This window comes from Ruditapes philippinarum, unplaced genomic scaffold (genome assembly GCF_026571515.1).
Source record: "Ruditapes philippinarum isolate M1 unplaced genomic scaffold, ASM2657151v2 ctg5232_1_1_1_1, whole genome shotgun sequence".
Lineage (NCBI taxonomy): Eukaryota > Metazoa > Mollusca > Bivalvia > Venerida > Veneridae > Ruditapes > Ruditapes philippinarum.
The window spans coordinates 36,099-57,039 of NW_026862542.1; the positions used below are offsets into that span (position 1 = coordinate 36,099).

Sequence of the window (20,941 nt, forward strand, 5' to 3'; positions counted from 1 at the left end):
TGCACTTAAAGTTTATAACAGCAGTATGTAACTTGTATTTTCTACTGCTGTTACTGACAGTAACTATCAGCAATATAGCAGCAATACTGCTGTATCTAGTAGAATTTTCTATCAGCAGTGGTAGCATTTATATTCTCTTTCCTACCTATATTTGATAATTTCATATTCATTTTTGGAATAAATCGGAAGATATTTTTATAGATTAACATGTTTGTAACATAATATTGTGTCGGTAGCAATATTTGTAAGATATTAACTTTGTAAGATATATATCACTTAAAAATCAAATATTATAATTCCTTCCATAGAAAATGTGACAAGATATTACTGTAATGAAGCTGTACCGGGATTTCTGGTGTTTGGTTGGGAGGAGATGCCGTGTACGATATACACGGGGACAATCAGTGCACTGTTTGTGGTGTGTGGCCTGTTTATTGGTGTAATCGCGTGCATGTCGTGTTGCAGCAAGACAGCGTCTAATGATATCAGCCTCAACTTTTTGTTAGTAAATTTAACTATTTCACATGTTAATTATTATAAGGTTCGAGCGAAAAGAAAATGGTTTCCATATACAAGTGTTTCAGCCAATTCCGGTTAAAATAAAGACGTTTTTATTGGTTCATAAATTTTTTTTTAAACGTTTCTAACTGATTTAACTTTTCATCAATAATAAAAAAAGTTTCGTCAAAAATCACAAAAGTTTTGAAAAGCCCATTTCAATAGTTTATTTTATTATTTAAAGTGTTTAAAGTTTGATCACATTTTGATACCGATATTAAATTTATTACACGCTAATCAACAGGCATACTTTGTTTCCAAATTTTAAAAATAAAACAAAATGAATGCCAAATAAAAACATGGTATGTAAGAGCAATTGTTTCTGTCACCAATAGGCAGTCTTCAGGTGGTAAAAGAAGAAGACGTCGTGATGATGATGATGATAGTGACGGTGGTGATACCGACAATGATGCCGAAAAGGACGAGGACATGACTGATGATGAAGAGCACGGTGAATATGACGATGATGATGGCTATGAAAATAAAGGTTACAGGTTAGTGTAGACATTATATAAAACAAATACTAGTACGTTGAGTGGATCAATCGAAATATCAACTGTAAGTAAATAACTGGTTTCTAAAGCTCTAATATACATTGTATAACCTAAATTTATAGAGAAATTTTAAACCTTAAAGAACTCCCAAAGATACACTCAATTATTAATTTATTAACAGAACCATTTTGGATTGTAAAAAAAACAACAACAAAAAAACAAACAAAAAAAACATGTTGACTACATTGAATCTCTCTCTACCTATCCCATTTCGACATAACTCATTAAATATTATCAAAGTTCACGAAACATGTTATCTGAATCTGATTCAGGTCAGATGAAGATCCACGAAGTCCCGAGAGTAGAAAGACATGCTCCCCTGACGATGAAACTAATTCTCAAGGAGGTTCACCAGACCTTGCACCTAGTAGACAGTCAGGGATGATGGGCGGGGCAGGTATATAATCTTTTATTTCTATCATGCAACGTTTGAATATATTGATTGCAAAATTACAGTCACTGGCTCATTATCAGCAGTTCGTGTAATGAAAGTCTTACATATTGGTTTCAAATCAAACTATTATGACACTAGTATGGGTCAATTTCATGTATATGTATATATTTCGCTTAATCTATTTAATTACCATTTTGTGAGATTTGTGCTATACATTTTATTATATTGCAATAAAGAATCACAGAAAATGGAGCTAGAAAGGCAGTTAACAGCTAGAGATGTTGAACTAGAAGCCATAAGCGAGGATGAAGATGTTGTGTCTGACAGTGACTATGACACGCAGTCTGAATATGAAGATACCGATGAAGCTGAACAAGAAAACGATGGTAATGATGCAAGCGCCGCAGGTGTATCTGTATTTGCAAGTAAAGATGTAAAGGCCAAAGGGAAGAAAAACGTAAAGGAAATCAAGGCAATTGGAAAGGCAAAGTCAACAACTTTATTGAACAAAGACGCTAACAAAAAAATCAATGCTACAGTAGCTTTAGTGCATACAGAAGATCCATGTAGTGATAAAATTGCAAATAATAATGAAAATAATGATCGAGATTACAACAAAAGTGCAAATGGAGATGTAGCTCCCGATGATGATTGGGGCGAAGACAATAAAACGGTTCACTTTGGTATAAAAAATGGTAAATTCATCAAAGGTGCACAACCAAATATGAAGTCTAAACAACAGCCTTTACAATCAACAAATGGCACAAGAAAAAGCATGGTAAAAATAGATAATGATTGGGATGATGACTTAAGTAGCTCAATTAATGACCCAACCAGCAATACAGATGCAATGGCAAGAGTAGAAGTTGATGACTGGGGCAGCCCAATTGATGACAAAACTAAAAATACAAATATGCGTGCAGTGTCAAAAGGTAAGTCAAACATGTATACAAAGACAAATGTTCCAATAACAGCAACAGACGAAAATAACTGGGACGATGTCGTAACAGAAGAAATATTTACTCTTAAAGGAAGTAAAACAATTTTGCCAACAAGGAGCAAGCAAAATTCAACCAGGACAAACGAATATGAACTTAAGTCTTTAAATTTAAAAGCGAGTCGAAGTAGTAGTTATGATGACAAAGCTTTGAACAAAGAGCTCTACAATGGCGATCCACTTAAAAGAATAAAAGGAATAAAAACACCAATTAACGAGTTGGAAGATGATGATGACTGGGGCACAGATGTAACTACAGAAAATATCAAAGGACCTATCAGTGTCTCCGCAAAAGCAACACATCTAGGCAAAATGCCAAGTAAATTCAAAACGACCGTCTTACAAACACAAAATAAAAATGAAAGTCACGAGATTTTGAAGTATAATTATAAAAGCAAGGGTGAAGCATTTAATGGTACAGAGAACAAAACAGAACATGGTGGTAGAGAAACAAGATTCATCAACAATGCTTCAAATATTGGACAGCACACAAGAACTACATCACGAAAAGTTCAAGAAATAGCTCACAATCCTCAGATAACAGAAAATCAGTCAAAAAGCAATAAAGCTAAGACTCAAGAGAAAGAAAAAGGAATTACAAATACAAAAGGTCAATCAGGCAATCAATTTAGCAACTTCAATCGAGATACAAATCAAAGCCTAGTTGTCCCTAAAAAGGAAATGGGAAGAAATCAACAGTCTCTTCAAGATCAACATATTATAGGGTCACAACAAAACACTTTAAATGTTAAAACTGGTAATGCTGAACAGAAGACCAGGTTCTTCATTGAAGATGAAATCGATGATGTTAAATTACCAAATGACAATATTCAACGTCCAGACAGCGAACCACCAGGGAAGAAAATCTCAACAAAGGCATGGTTACCACAGCCAAACAATGATGGCATAAAATCTGGGAGAAAAACTCCAGTGAAAGCTTTTCCAAAAGTACAAAGCTGGACAGCTATAGAAATTGAACCAGTCCTTGGTTCAGACAGACTTGAAAAGAAATTTCCATTTCTCAGTATTGATAATATCAATGCTGAAAAGACAAGACAAATTGGCTCATCATCCAGTAACCACCTCGATAAGAATGTTAGTGACAGTGAGCTTACAAAACCATCTTTTAATGAAAGTACCAGCTATCCATCTGTACCTAAAAGAATCAGCGAAGGGGATGTGCTCTCAAATCTTGTAAAAACAAAAATTGAGCCTCAAGATAAAATATTTTATGGTTTCGGAACGGGTCGATTTCGAAATATGGCTGCTGCATGGATTAGTAAATTTCGGTCCAAGAAGAATCCAGTAAAAACAGCTAATGTTGCATGGTAAAAATGGAAACTTCTGTACATTATTATTTTGTTATTCATACAATATTTACAAAATACACATATATTGATAAAAGAAAATTAATGAAATTCAGAAAGATTTATGAAAAATGTTAATTTGATTTTTTATTGTAATATTCACAGGTTTGACTGCAAGCTTAGAAACTTAAATTGCACAATTAAAGCAAACTTTAACTAGAAATGTGTCCATAGGACACGGATGCCCCCACACACCACTGTTCTGTCAATCTTATGACTCTAGGCCAAATATTTTTTGGACTACATGTGCCACAAGTTGAAAACTAAAAATAAACAAAGGGCCATAATTCTGTTAAATTTGGTCGCAGCAAAAATTCCTACCTTTACTACCATCTACACATTAAGGTTGTTAATCCCTGGAAGTTTAAGCAAAATCTGCCATCCGGTTTAAGAGGAGTTGCGTTCACAAAATTTCTACATAGTATATAATGAAAAAAACAACAAAGGGCCATAATTCTGTTAAATTAGGTTGCAGCAAAAATTCCTTCCTTTACTGCCATCTACACATAAAGGTTGTTCATCCTTGGAAGTTTAAGCAAAATCTGCCATCCGGTTTAAGAGGAGTTGCATTCACAAAATTTCTATTTAGTATATAGTGAAAAAATCAACAAAGGGCCATAATTCTGTAAAGTTTGGTCGCAGCGAAAATTCCTTCCTTTACTACCATCTTCACCTTAAGGTTGTTCATCCCTGTAAGTTTAAACAAAATCTTGCCATGCGGTTTAAGAGGAGTTGCGTTCACAAAATTTCTACATAGTATATAGTGAAAAAATCAACAAAGGGCCATAATTCTGTAAAATTTGGTCGCAGCAAAAATTCCTTCCTTTACTACCATCTACCCATTAAGGTTGTTCATCCCTGTAAGTTTGAGCAAAATCTGCCATGCGGTTTAAGAGGAGTTGCGTTCACAAAATTTCTTCATAGTATCTAGTGAAAAAATCAACAAAGGGCCATAATTCTGTTAAATTTGGTCGCAGCGAAAATTCCTTCCTTTACTACCATCTACACATTAAGGTTGTTCATCCCTGTAAGTTTAAGCAAAATCTGCCATCCGGTTTAAGAGGAGTTGCGTTCACAAGATTTCGGGACGTACGGACGGACTGACGGACGGACGGACGGACGTTCTAACAGGAGAGTAATAATGTGGCTACTCTATTGTTCTCTCTATTGTTCTTTTTAGCCACACAAAAGAAAATAGCCACATAAAAGCATTACGGAATGAATGACATCAAAGAGAAAGAACAGTTACCTATTGTCCCTCTAGCCACATAATTACTCTCCTGTGAGTGCGGACTGACGGACGGACTGACACTCGGACGGACAAGTGCAACGCTATATGCTCCCACTCTGTGGGGGCATAAAAAGTTGGTGTGACTGCTTGAAAGACCCTAAGCCTGTTAAGCTACTATCCCACATATTGCAGTTTGGGCGTTTTTCAAATAAAATATCACCAAAAGATAAAATTTGAAGAAATAAATAAAAAAGTAAAAGTTTTTCTATGTTTATGATGCTGTAATTTCAAACCGTTGCAACGTTTTATTTTGTAAATATTGACTTAAATTATACACATCCATTATTATTTTTATCCTGCAATGGATTGCTGCACAATACATGTATATCATAGAAAAATATGTCTTTAAAAAGAGACACAAAAGAAGAACATAAATCGGTCATCTGGTGTAAAACTGGCATTTATATACATTGTAGTTAGTTCTACCTACTGTACATAAAGATAAACTACATGCAACATGTTCACGGGTGTGATAAAATGGATATAAACAGTGTCAAGTGAAACATAACAACCATTAGGTCACAGTTATGCAAATTTTACTTCTATGCATATCAAATAACAGTAAACAAATATGTTGATGGTTTTTGTACCCGTTTTGTGTGGGAGAGTAGCTTTAAAGCCATAGGAAATGCAATGATTATACAACAATCAATTGATGTGAAATAGGTAGCGTTAAATTATCTTCCACAGTTAACCCTTCCAATTGCTGGCAATGACAATGACTTTCCTAGGCCAGACTACACATACACTCTAGTAAAATCTGATCAGATTTTACCTTACTGACAGCTGAATCTTTATTGTCTTAAAGATAAAAAATTCACAGATCCAAATTCGAAGCATGACACTTCTATCACACAAGATTAGTATTGTAAAGTATTCATAAGTTCACAATACATTGACGCTTATAACAATCCTTCTTTTGTTGATGTGTGCAGTAATGTCAGGGGACATTGTGACATAAACAACAATAGCATTGCATCAAGTACAAGGTAGAATCTTGAACATCAGAGGACATTACTTGTAATTTAACAGAATAAAAGCAGCTCATTTTCAGTAATAAATATTAGTTGTTGTAGTACATCTTACTGATAGTACATGTATTTCATCAGGAAGTGTCTTTTTCGATAAAAGTATCACAGAATTGCCAAAAGTTCATTATTTTCCCAACTCCAACTTCTGGGTCCATGCTTATAAAGTCCTTTATATTGTTTGTAGCATCTGAAAATATAAAATGTAACATAACTCTTACATTACAATTCACATTGATACAAATGATACAAAGATTTCTAGAGTTTATTTTATTTTTATGCTAGGAATATGGTCAGCATTTTATAAATTTGACATTTTGCCTGTTGTGTCACATGATTAGGTAACTTTATGCACACCGATTTCAAAGTGTCACATGGTTAGGCAACTTTATGCACACCGATTTCAAAGTGTCACATGGTTAGGCAAATTTATGCACACCGATTTCAAAGGGAGATCAGGTTAAAAGTTCACTCCCAACACTGTCAAAAAGCTTATCTAGTTTCAAGTACAAAAAAATGTTTGTTTCAAGTACAAAGAATATTTGTTTCAAGTACAAAGAATATTGTTTTCAAGTACAAAGAATATTTGTTTCAAGTACAAAGAATATTTGTTTCAAGTACAAAGAATATTTTTTTCAAGTACAAAGAATATTTTTTTCAAGTACAAAGAATATTTGTTTCAAGTACAAAGAATATTTATTTCAAGTACAAAGAATATTTATACTGACATGAGTTTCTCACATTATGTTTCATTTTACAATTGTTTTTAAATTAGATACATGAACTAGGTAGATAGGGTAGTATCAGATTAAGGTAAAAAAAAAAGCAAATGTTTTAGGTCTTAGAATATACCTTTTGTTTGTATACATGGATAGGATGGTGCAGGCTTCAACCATTTACCATCCTCGTCTAACATATGAGATCTATCTGATGCAAATGTTGATAAAAATTCATCAGCTGGAATCACTCGAAACTGCCTGAAAATATCCCGATTGTTAAAGCAGACAAACATTATAAGTGTTCAAATCATAGTGCAGACAATGTTAATAAAGTCAGACATAACCTTATAAACAGTCATAACCCCATTTCTTCATTACTTTTTAAACAGTACCAACAGTAATGGACTAGAGTGGGGGGTGAAATCATAAAGATTATCATAGTCTTAACCTTCTGAAATTGTGTTTTAGAATTAGAAATGTCAATTAAATGTTTAAGAGATTTCAATATCAAAATATGCAAATTGAGCAACAAACAGTATCGAGCCACAGGCTGGTCAAACTACATGGATGTACATGGTCTCGCTCTTTATCCTGTCACTTGTCTCAATTTCGGCCCGATAACAAGGTGCCGTATATTTTTACTGATCTACGGCACTTGATCACGTGGTGTGCATGTTTGCCGGACTACTTTTCAAGAAAAAATATAAAAACTGTCGTTAAATCTTCTGTGTGTAGAATAACGAATTTTGGAAACGTTGATAAAACTTTGTTTGTTTATTTTATTTCACTCTATAATTTTTCAAGCGAAATAAAAAATTATTTAAAGTGAAATAAATGTAAAACTTAACTGTTTGCGACATTTTAGAATAGCGTACTTGATTTGATTGTTTTGCACGTGCTGTTTGGCGCTACATTGTGACGTCACGTAAACAATACTTTAAACGTCTGAACAGCGTTAACGACTGAATAAAAGATATTGGTATTCAAATTCATTTTCTTAGTTAGACCATTTTCTTTCATTCTAGATAGTTTTCACAACAAAATTCGACAAAAAATTGTTTTTATTTATCACATTTTTCAAACAAATGGCGCCCTCAATGTGAAAATACACGGGGAGATAATAAGAACGGCGAGTGCATTGGTGTAGAAAAATTAGGGCCTTCTTTGTTTATATAGAAACATTTCCGATAGTGTGATTAAAGGTTGTTTGCCTAATAAAATTCTTTAAAAAACGGTGACAGGATAAATAGAATAATAGATTGGTGTCGTGGATGGAGAAAGTTTATCTGGCTCTGCTCCGGAATTTATTGGGTTCGCCTTCGGCTCACCCAATAAATTCCTCCGCCTCGACAGATAAACTTTCTCAATCCACGGCACCAACCTATTATTCTCTATATACTGGCGGCACAGGCACAATGTATACCAGCAGGTTAAGTATTGACTACTTATTTTACAAAAATAGAAACACTGTTATTTTAATATTAAAATTTGTTGTTAATGTGCTTTGATATGTTTCTGATATAACTATGAGTATACAATTTAAATACAAAACAAGAACTGTCGGAGGACAGCAACGCTCGACTATACGAAAAAGTTGTCACAAGGGTGTTTCATTGAGTATAATAATGCTTACCGGTACCTATATGAATTCATAAAATTGTCCGAAAATGTACAAAGGCCTGTTATAAAGATGTTATATTGAGTAAATCACTGCTTGATTATTTATGAATCACAAAAAGGCACAAACCCTTCATATTTGAACTTGACCTAGAAATCATCAAAACAAACTTTCAGATCAATTTCCAGGATATTTGGATCAAAAAAGTAGCCACTAGAGTGTGAACAAGATTTTTCTATTTCTAGCTCCTTTAACCTAATGACCTAATTTTTCATCCGCAATGACCCATGTTGGAACTCATCATAGAAATTACCTAGACAAGCATCCTGACCAAGTCTGATGACAATTGAGTCAAAAAAGTGACCACTACAGTGTTAAAAGGTTTCTCCATATTTGGGCGGTGTGACCTAGTTTTTGACCCCAGGTGATCCATATTCAAAAATGACCTAGAAATCATCAAAACAAGCTTTCAGACCAATTTCCAGGACATTTTGATCAACATAGTAGCCACTAGAGTGTCAACAAGACTTTCCTATTTTAAGCTCCTATGACCTAGTTTTTAATCTGAAATGACCAATGTTCAAACTCATTCAAGCAATTACCAAGACAAGCATCCTGACCAAGTTTGATGACAATTGAGTCAAAACTGTGACCACCAGAGTGTTAACAAGGTTTTTCCACAGTTTTTCCATCAGAAATTACCAATGTTCTGACTCATCCAAGCAATTACCTAGACAAGCATCCTGACCAAGTCTGATGACAATTGAGTCACAAGGTTTTTCCATATTTGGGCGGTGTGACCTCGTTTTTGACCCAGGTGACCTAAATTCGTACTTGACCTAGAAAGAATTAAAACAAACTTTCAGACTAATTTCAAGGATATTAGGATCAAAACAGCCACTAGAGTGTTAACAAGAGTTTTCTATTTTTAGCTCCTGCGACCTAATTTTTCATCCGAAATGGCTAATGTACAAACTCATTCGCGCAATTACCTAGACAAGCATCCTGACCAAGTTTGATTGAGGCAAAAATGTGACCACTAGAGTGTTAAACAAAGTTTTTCCATATTTGGGCGGTGTGACTTGGTTTTTGACTTAAGGTGACCCATATTCGAACTTGACCTAGAAATCATCAAAACAAACTTTCAGACCTATCCACGATATTTGGATCAAAACAGGAGCCACTAGAGTGTTAACAAGATTTTTCTATTTTTAGTTCCTGTGACCTAGTTTTTCATCTGACATGACCCATGTTCAAACGCATCAGAGCAATTACCTAGACAAGCATCCTGACCAAGTTTGATGATAATGAGTCAAAAATGTGACCACTAGTCTGTTAACAAGGTTTTTCCATATTTGGGCAGTGTGACCTAGTTTTTGACCCCATGTAACCCATATTCGAACTTGACCTAGAAGTTATCAAAACAAACTTTCAGACCAATACCCAGGATATTTGGATCAAAACAGTAGCCACTAGAGTGCTAACAAGATTTTTCTATTTTTAGTTCCTGTGACCTTATTTTTCATCCGAGATGACCCATGTTTTAAGGCATCCGAGCAATTACCTAGACAAACATCCTGAAAAAGATTGATGAAAATTTAGTCAAAAATGTGACCACTAGACTGTTAACAAGATTTTTCCATATTTGGGTAATGTGACCTAGTTTTTGACCCAGGTGACCCATATTCAAACTTGACCTAGAAATCTTTGACCCAGGTGACCCATATTCGAAATTGATCTAGGAATCATCAAAACAAACTTTCAGACCAATTTATTTTTAGCCCCTGTGACCTAGTTTTTCATCTGAGATGACCCATGTTCGAACTCATCAATTACCTAGACAAGCATACTGACAAAGTTTGATGATGATTGAGGCAAAAATGTGACCGCTAGAGTGTAAACAAACAAATGAGGACAGATGACAGACATTCAACGATCCTAAAAGCTTACTCTAAGCAAGCTCAGGTGAGCTAATAAAAAATCTCTGAGCTTGTCACACATTCACTCAATAGTCTGGTATGCATATTTTATTTTGTTCCTTGTCTTATTGTTATGTAAAAAACATTTAAATATAGATATTAGGTTAACGACACATATTAATTGAAGAACAGTCCAAAATAGACACAATTCTATAGAATAAAGAAACAAATATATTATAAGAAATACAAGTCCTCAAATTTACCTGTGATACTCCTTTTTGAACTTATCACATGACTGTATTCCTCTATCAATATAATGACTAAACATACAAGGAAAATCAAGTTTTGTGTCTAAATCATAAACATAGCTGCCATCTTGTGTCTTGTGTAAAAATATAACATGGTAGTCCTGCAACGAGACAGTGAAAATTCTATGTCATTTTTTTTTTCATTCTAAAATACAAACATGTACAATGATTATTTGGGTTTGCTTTGATAATAATGAAATAAACTACAAATGTTTCTATAAGACACAGAAACCCTAATACTTCAATATTTTGTCAGTCTATGAATGGATAGCATGACAGCAGGATGGGCAAATTTTCAGTGAGGGTATAAAAAGCAAGAAAAACTGATGTTATAATAAATCCAATGCCAATAAAATGAAACAGAAGCTTTTGTAATAACTTTTTAACATTTTTGGCTATGCCTCCCCAATGTTAATATCATCTGTCAAATCTTACTGCCGCGGTAATCAGGTCAAAAAATAGTACCTTGATTTTTCCTAAGCTGACTGATCACTCATCACAGACATTTACAATATGAAAATATTTTCATTCTTTTATTTCATATCTGCAATTTGTAAAGATAATAATTCTCTGAAAAATTCTTGATTTTTGTTTGTTATTTTTTCAAAATCACTACTCCGTGACATCATACTGCCGCGGTAATCAGGTTTAGGCATACGTTCGTTGGTAATAAATAGTTCTGGTATGAAAACCCTTCTGTATAATAACTTTATCAATATTTTTTAAACAAAAAGCATAGATGAAAATTTATAGGTAAATGCTTTAACTAGGTGGCAAATATTCTTTATTATTTTTGATAACAATTTTCCAATTACTACGCAGCGACCAGCTGTTTATGACGGGTCATTAACTAGAACGTTGCAACACCGTAGTCTCAATATCATGCATGTTCTTTTGTTGTTATAAACCATTAATAGTCCTTAATATTTTTTTAAAGACAAATAATGGTAAACTGTCGATTACATCAGAGACATGGATCATGCTTGCGTGATAACAAAGGAAAACTAACTTATTAGTACACCTTAGGAGGCTGTACGCGGAAAACGCTCATAAACCGCTTTATCATATAGCTGTTAGTAAATATTTTGCATACATTTAACTAAAAATTCACTAATGGTGATGAACATATAGTTTGAAAACATTATATTAAACCATGTATCGCCGGAAAAAAACTATTTAACTACAAAATCCGTAAGGACCCTCCGACAAAATTTCACCACAAGATTACATTTAATATTAGCAAAATAAAAAAAAGCAATACTTATATTTTCATCTTACATAATTCATTAATCAAACTTTTAACATAACATGAAAGAAATTTATAGATATACAGTAAGCAATAGTTTGACTGATGTAAATAATTGGGCTCAAAATGTAAAATCCATATTAAATGAATTTGGCTTTTCTTATGTGTGGGACAACCCAATAAATATCAAAAGTAGTTTCTTTTTATCTGAATTTAAGCAAAGAGTTATTGATTGTTTTAGGCAAAAATGGCATTCAGACATAGAAAACAATATCGTACTAAACACTTTGTATAATTATATCAAAAAAGACTTTTGTTTGGAACCTTATTTAAGAAATATTTATTGTAAAGGTATACGTATGAATATTTGTAGAATTAGAATATCTGCTCATAACTTAAGGATTGAAACAGGTAGATACGGACGTAATAGAACAAAGGAAATGAAAGATTATGCCAATTATGTAACTTACCAAATTGAAGATGAATATCATTTTATTTTAGTTTGTCCATGTTATAAGATATTCGAAGAAGATTTATCAAGCGTTATTACTATATTAGACCTTCTATGTATAAATTAGTAGATTTACTCCAATCAGATAATAATTTAAAAGCTATACTTGTAAATTTAGGAAAATATATAGATGTAGCTAATAAAAAGCGACAAGAATTGTTACTACCCGTTGTTAATTCATAACACATTTTGAAATGTTAATTGGTTCAACTTATAATCCTTTTTATCGTTAAAAAGATACATGTAATACTATACTTTTGATGCTGTTATTGTCATGTCTTTTCTGTTTTTTGGTGTTTTTCTTCTTACTGGAACTTTTTATTTTTATGAATGATAATGAAATTGTGATGTTCTTTGTTTCTTTATTTGCAGCTGTCTGTTATCCGTTAGAGTGTCATCAGTTAAAACTTTTTATGTTCTTCTGATTATTTTTTTCTTTGCTTTTGTCAATGTGACCACAGAATTATTATATTTGTAATTATTGTATGTAACGTGATACTGTAAATGTATAAGTTACCGAAATAACTATTTCTTCTTCTCTTATCTTTTAAAAATATGTCTGGCAATTGACAGATCCCTACTCTGATCTTTTATTTGTAAAGGAATAAATTTAAACATGTGCTCTTTTGTTTAGGAATATATTGTAGTGAAAGTCTTAATATATCCACTAATCTCATAATTAGAATTAGACAGGTCAGGGATTTATACAACCAGTTGTTTAGTTATCTACGCTCATTATAATCCCAATAGAAACATTCAAATATTTGGGGTAAAAAACATGACCAAAGTACCTAGTAGTCGTTTACCCGGTGGTGATCCCATTAAACTGATTATAGATTCGAATAGAAAACACAAATAGAAACATGTGTTTCGGTACAACAAAAATCAGAAGTAAAGTGAACAGTTAAATGACAGAAATATGTGGTCAAATATGTTTTAGCAAGGAAATAATTATTTCAGAGAAAGACGCAAAGATCAGTCTTCAATCAAATGAATGACCCCGTATTGTGTAATTAGAAAGTTTATTCAATTCTAGGGCAAAGAATCATAATTTGATAGTCCATGTGTAGTAAAAACACGCATATATATACGAATGACTTACAGTCGAGCATCGGAAATTCATCAACATATCTTACGAAATTTTAATTTGAAAACGATATTTGCGCGCACTGAAGTGATTAATGTTTATTTGAATAAATCCAATTAAAAGAACTTATATGTTTGTGTTCTAAAAATAATTGGCGGCATAAGACGAATTTCGTTTTAATTTTACAACACTTGAAAAATTACTACAGAAAATATGTTGTGTTTTTTTGTTTTTTTTTTCAACAAGAGTGTGTGTTTCAAGTTCATTTATTCTCGGCACCGGAATAACCATATGTCCGAGATTATAGCATCGGGGACGTCTTTTTCCAGCAGAACCTTCCTGGTAGCCCATTCTTTGTTCGTTAGTGGTAAAGGAGACGACAGTACTGTCAAGGCATCAACTTCCTGACTGACGACAACAAAAACGGCATTCATTAGCGCCAAACCTCCAGAGTAAGTTACGACAGGTCAACCAATCACCTCTGGTACTTGAGATGACTTGACCTCGACCTGCCGTGTGCCTTCTCCGCGACGTGCATACCTCTGGAGGGATTTGGAGAAGTTTCGACAAAAACCTCTAAACACGCTATTTATAACACCATTCATAGCACTGACGCTTCGATGTTCTCATCTATTTGCAGGAAATGGTCGATAAGGAAAACCCTACGTAATAACCACACACCCTGTTAACAACAGATTTTCCGCAGTATATATTTCAAGCTAGTGAGTTTTAAAATCTATCGATTAACTACCATAAGTTGGTTGAGTGTTGGCTGTAAAAAAGAAGATAGAACTTCCTGATCAATTTTCACTTAGGTTGATTCAAATTTGAATAAGCTTTGCAGATATGTATTTTTTCAAGAAATATTTAGCTTTAATATTATCCGAAGCCGTCAAAGTCAGCGACGAGTAATGAAATTGGAATAATTTTCTGAAACGTGATTTTATTCGAGATTTGCTTCGGAAGGAGACAACTTTCTGTCCGTAGAGCATGTATAATAATACTCATCACAAGACAGTGTCTCATTGATCTCAATTATGGTACTTGTAAATATGTATAATTTTTATGTTCAATTAAATTGTTGCTTAACTTGCAGTTCTTATTATCATTCAATGATATTAAAATGACATAAATTATTTATGATGAACAGTCCTAGAATATTTTGATAAGGAACCGTCAGTTGTAAAATGGTATTATGATCTTATAATGAACAGTCGCCATACCTGCTGGTATGTCATTTATAAATGGTTTTTAGGTTTTTCAAAATTTGCATGATTAACAATCCGAATGTAGACCTCAATGAAATGTTCTGGAATATTAACAAAATGAATAGTCAACCATATTAACCATATATATGAATGGCTGAACGATAAATGGCGCAATGTGCATAATAATTATCTTCTTATTTAACAGCACATTTTAAGCAAAAGGAAAGAAACTATAAGTCTGTTACATTCTGTCATAGCCTCCCTATCAGTACATTCAGTGCTTTGATTATGTTTTGTAACTAACTTAACATTTCTTATTGATACATATAATAATAAATCTAGTATTATTCACTTCAACAATGGGACAGTCTATCAAATTTAATAAATTGAGTACAGTTCAGTTTATAATCTCTCAATTATACATACCCAAATCACCAATCCATCTTCTCTTTTACTGGCTGCCTGTTCCCAAAGTGGTATCTGTGATTACATATTAAAAAGGAGTACAATTAAATTGCATTCTTTCATGATATCACTAACAGATCTTGTAAACTGAACTTATATCGAATATTTTCCCCTTTTAATAGCTAGGTTTTCAGTCACATCTACAATATAAAGGTGATATACTGACTTTTAAGGTAAACTCTTTGAGATATTCTTAATGTAATGCTCTGTGCATTTATATATATCTGGCATGTAATAGTGCTGGGAGATCCAATTATATATACATGTATGTGACGTTAACTAACACACAGTGTGTGAGATGTAATAGTACATAATTCCAATGCTTTTGTATGTAATTATTAGTAGTTTTGAATAGATATATAAACCAAACACATTAAAATGTTGTCAAGAGTAAGAGCACATCCTAGCCGATAAGCAAGCACCTAAGTAAAACCAGCAACCTTCCGCAAGCTTGCTGGATATATAGCTTCCTGACATGAAAGAATCTCAACTTTAAACAAACAGCAGTGAAGGACAACTGATTTAAAGTTGGTTCACCTTAACCATTTGTCTCTATACATGTACATGGTAGATGATGGTACATGGTAGATACATCAGTTGATGATATTAATATTGACATTCACAGACAATATATATATGTAAAACTGATTACAAATTTTTTTTTAAATCAGCACTTGCAATAAAATCTTTCTTAAAGACTAGATTAATATGGTATATACATGATGCACTAGTAAAAAGAAACTTTTGACAGTAACAGAAAATTAAAAATAACAATTAACAAAATCCACTATTGTGACAGTCTACACTAGCTTATAGAAAAACAGGATTGATTATGTGCCTAATAACCAAAATAAAGGTATCATTACTTACAGCTTGAGATTCATTTGATATAAATACACAGAAACAATTTCCAAGTTCCCCGCTATACTTTTCTTTTACTTCATTGGCGAGCTTCCAAACATTTTCCTCACTAAAACAAGAGCGAAATTAATATTGAAATTTAAAAAAAAAAATGCAATTTAGTTTTTGATGAAAAAAAGTTTGGATTTATACACACTTCACACAGACTCTAAATAAAAAGTATTAAGGTGATTTATCAACATTAATTTGGTAACTGTGTAAAAAATTAGATCATAAAAATGCATATTCATAATTGTCTGGTGCAGGACAATGATAAAATACTTGTGATTGTTAAATTTATTAATATATTTGGTAAGGTAAATATCTCAAAGCAATGTCATAAACATGACAATTATTTTCAATATTTTGACTGCAATACCGACCAATTTTTCAACATGATATTACATAGATGCCAGTATTTAGGGTGACTGTAGTATATAAAAAGCCCTGGTATTTGAACATTGTTTTAAAAATTAAAACAAGAGGGCCATGATGGCCCTGAGGTCGCTCACCTGTATATAGGCCCCCCCACCCCCAAACGTTATAGGGCCAATTTAACCTAAGGGCTTTTATTTGCACAAACTTGGTAGACACCCATAAGAAGATGTTTCATGCTAAACATCTAAGCTGAGTAGCTCATTGGGCTTTTTAAAAGAAGATTTTTTTAAAGTTTTTACTATACACATATACAATGTAGTTAAAAACAATGACACCCCTGGGGCCGGGCCAGTTTTGACCCAAGGACTTTTATTTGAACAAACTTTGTAGACACTTACTAGAAGATGTTTCATGCTTAATATCTAAACTCTAGTTATTTGGGTTTTTTCAAAGAAGATTTTAAGTTTTTTGCTATACACATATAAAGAAAATCAATGACCCCCGGGGCGGGGCCAATTTTGAACCCAGGTCTTTTATTTGAACAAACTTTGTAGACACTCACTAAAAGATGTTTCATGCTTAATATCTTAACTCTAGCTATTTGGGTTTTAAGTTTTTGCTATACACATATAAGGAAAATCAATGACCCCCGGGGCGGTGCCAATTTTGACCCCAGGGCTTTTATTTGAACAAACTTGGTAGACACTTATTAGAACATGTTTGATGCTAAATATCTTAGCCATAGCTTTTTGAGTTCTTTAAAAGAAGATTTTTTAAGTTTTTACTATATGCATATAGGGAAAATCAATGACCCCCCGGGGCGGGGCCAATATTGACCCCAGGGCTTTTATTTGAACAAACTTGGTAGACACTTATTAGAACATGTTTCATGCTAAATATCTTAGCTCTAACTCTTTTGGTTCTTTAAAAGAAGATTTTTTAAGTTTTTACTATATGCATATAGGGAAAATCAATGACCCCCTGGGGCGGGGCCAATTTTGACCCCAGGGCTTTTATTTGAACAAACTTGGTAGACACCTATTAGAACATGTTTGATGCTCAATATCTTAGCCATAGCTCTTTGAGTTCTTTAAAAGAAGATTTTTTAAGTTTTTACTATATGCATATAGGGCAAATCAATGACCCCCCGGGGCGGGGCCATTTTTGACCCCAGGGCTTTTATTTGAACAAACTTGGTAGACACCAATTAGAACATGTTTCATGCTAAATATCTTAGCTCTAGCTTTTTGGGTTCTTTAAAAGAAGATTTTTTAAGTTTTTACTATATGCATATAGGGAAAATCAATGACCCCCCCCGGGGCGGGGCCAATTTTGACCCCAGGGCTTTTATTTGAACAAACTTGGTAGACACTCAATAGAAGATGTTTCATGCTAAATATCTTAGCTCTAGCTCTTTGGGTTCTTTAAAAGAAGATTTTTTAAGTTTTTACTATATGCATATAGGGAAAATCAATGACCCCCCGGGGCGGGGCCAATTTTGACCCCAGGGCTTTTATTTGAACAAACTTGGTAGACACTCACTAGAAGATGTTTCATGCCAAATATCTAAGCTCTAGCTCTTATGTTTTTTTAAAAGAAGATATTTAAAGTTTTTTCTTTCGGTTGCCATGTCAACCAGAGTTCTGCATGGAATTAAATTCTTTGAACAATTTTTAAAGGTGACCACCAAAGGAACATTCCTGTGAAATTTGGATGACAAAAAAAATGGCAACCAGAGTTCTGCATGGAATTAAATTCTTTGAACAATTTTTAAAGGTGACCACCAAAGGAACATTCCTGTGAAATTTGGATGAAATTGGCTTAGTGGTTTATGAGGTGATGTCATTTAAAGTAAAAGTTTACAGACAGACGCCGGACGGAGGGACGCAAACAGACGACGGACGGACGAAAAGCGATCACAAAAGCTCACCCTGTCACTTTGTGACAGGTGAGCTAAAAATTAAAGGGCCATAACTCTGAAAAAAAATCATTGAACCATAAAATGGCGATAATATACACAACTAGACTTGGTACTGATCATTCCTGTAAAGATTGGGTGATATTGCACCAAGTAGTCCGGACAAGTTTTGTGAGGCCATCCTTAAAAAAATGTTGGTTTGCAGTAACGCGACCGACTCACAAAATTTGCCCCTACTCAAAAGTTTTTTTCATGGTCTGGATAAAAAAAAAAATTTTTTGAATAAGAAAATTATGCCTTGTACTTTGTTTTTGTTCTTTTAAAGGTTAATAGATCTACAAGAAATAAAATGTAGGTATTATTTGATTAGAATTCATTTATCAATTTATTAATTGTTACCAGGTTATCAAAGCATATATTGTCCAGCATTTTGAAATTCCATGTTTATTTGGGAGTACTGGTACAGTTCAATAAAAAAAAAAAAATCGACCTACCTACCCACCTTGAAAATTCTGGGTCGGGTTACTGCAAACAAACATTTTTTAAGGATGGCCTGACGGACAGACAGACAGTCACACTACCCCGGACAGACACTACCTTGTACAGGCAACACAAAAATGAAAAATTATTTTAACTGACTTTACCGTCCATAGGCTTTACCTAATTTCATATCATCAGTCATGCAGTCGATATTCAGGTAGACTTACAACTGTCACAATAAAATAAAACTCACCAATAGCAACTTGTGTAAATACAATCTTTTTTAGATTTAAACAAAGTCGTTCTTGCAAAATCAGCACTGTCTGGAACGCCAGTCATAATTTCTTTATGCCTTAGGTTTAATTAAAACTAACTGACATATTTGACTTGGTCTAAAAACTTTAAATGAAACACTAAGGCGTCTCTATTTTCATTTTCTTTACATGGGCGCAGACATATTGAAACGCTTGATTTTTAAACAAATATTAATAATGACTGCACTGCATATTCTAATCGATTTCTATATTTAAAGTCTGTTTTCCGGACACAAAGAATTGGTATTTGTTTTTCAATATATTTAAAATCATTTCCTTTTGTGAACATAGAACTATTCAAGCCAGAAAATCGCAACATGCAACATATATTTAAGATTGAATTTTGGTTTCAATCAAGTATGACCTTAAATCATGTGACTGTTCAAAATGGCTGCCACTAGAAAGCTTGGAAACATTGTTGCTGGTAAATCGGTTTTCTTCTGCTGTGATATGCAGGAGAAATTTCGTCCTGCAATTCAATATTTCTCTGATATAGTTACGTGTGCAAGTAGACTGGTATGTATTTTTTGAACTGTCATTCCTTTGAAAAACATTTTTATTTGATTCTTTTAAAAACACACAAAATACATGTAGAAAAACTGGAAAAGGTTAAGAAGGTTGCATAGACAATACATTTAAAACCACAGGAGTAATATGAAATTAGGCAAAGCCTATAAACGGGGAAGTCGGTAAAAATCCTTTCATTTTTCCGTTTTAAAGGTGTCATTCGGTATTATATGTACCCACTTCCGTTTTCACTCGGAACACTAGACGATTATTATTAATCCGAAAAGTTGAGATTTGTTCCGATATCGGAATACACCGCCTTTTATCATTGAGTTACATTGTAAATGGCGGCGCCTAACTAGAACTGACACTGAAAATTTCATTGATAGGTATAGAATTCTATATATTTTTTAATTGTTTTTTATTTGAATTTTCTTTTAGATTAAATATACACATGTAGTCTATAGCCGGGCAAGCCAAAGCCCGGGCCCGCTTCGCGGGCCCGGACTTTGACTTCCCCGTATAATGCTGTTCAATTATTTGGCACCACTGACAGAAGAAATTCTTTCCTCTAAGGTTTTTCTATAACAACTACATGTATTCATTGGGGCCTACTAATCTTTGGACTTCAACTGTGCCCATATTATACACCCATAAACACCAATTTTCCATTTGTTTTGAAAATATTTTATTTTGCTCATTTCGTTACACTTTAATCAAGGTAATAAATATATTATTTTAAAACACAGACTGCGGCAATTTAAAGAAAACACTGTCACTGTTTGTAACTTGGTATTCAGCGAAAATGGACTTTACTGAGTTTGATGGAAGCAAAATTTATTTCACCAGTGTCCAGTGCTTATTCAATCTTGACTTAAAAAAATCAAGGTTGTGGCTTCAACAATGTCAGGACCTACTTTAAGTCCGCGGGACCTCTTTCTGTGCAACATCTCCATATTTGGGACAGACATGCATGGGCAAGCTGATGACGTGTGACCTTTACTGTTGTGACCTGTGGCTGTGCAACCTTACCAAATTTGACATGTCAGTACTGAGCATATCCAAAAATAACCTACACTATTGACTTAGAATGTCTAAAAGTATACAATACTCTAGTAGGAGACTCAAGTTACAACAATACATTTTATACAAAATATAACAAATTTGTAATGTT

At 33.4% G+C, this 20,941-nt stretch overlaps 2 protein-coding genes across 2 annotated transcripts; one reads left to right on the top strand and one right to left on the bottom strand.

Moving 5' to 3' along the window:
• The first annotated feature begins 1,327 nt into the window (after positions 1–1,327).
• Positions 1,328–3,851, top strand: LOC132719407 (uncharacterized). The gene is made up of 2 exons (XM_060703175.1): positions 1,328–1,509; positions 1,743–3,851. Exons 1-2 carry the CDS (start codon positions 1,494–1,496, stop codon positions 3,833–3,835), a joined length of 2,109 nt encoding a protein of 702 aa, XP_060559158.1. The 5' UTR covers positions 1,328–1,493; the 3' UTR covers positions 3,836–3,851.
• Positions 3,846–19,420, bottom strand: LOC132719408 (protein N-terminal glutamine amidohydrolase-like). Its single transcript, XM_060703176.1, has 6 exons — positions 19,200–19,420; positions 16,141–16,240; positions 15,232–15,285; positions 10,709–10,854; positions 7,042–7,166; positions 3,846–6,379 (listed from the first exon to the last, which is right to left on the bottom strand). Exons 1-6 carry the CDS (start codon positions 19,283–19,285, stop codon positions 6,267–6,269), a joined length of 624 nt encoding a protein of 207 aa, XP_060559159.1. The 5' UTR covers positions 19,286–19,420; the 3' UTR covers positions 3,846–6,266.
• Between the last annotated feature and the right edge of the window lie 1,521 nt (positions 19,421–20,941).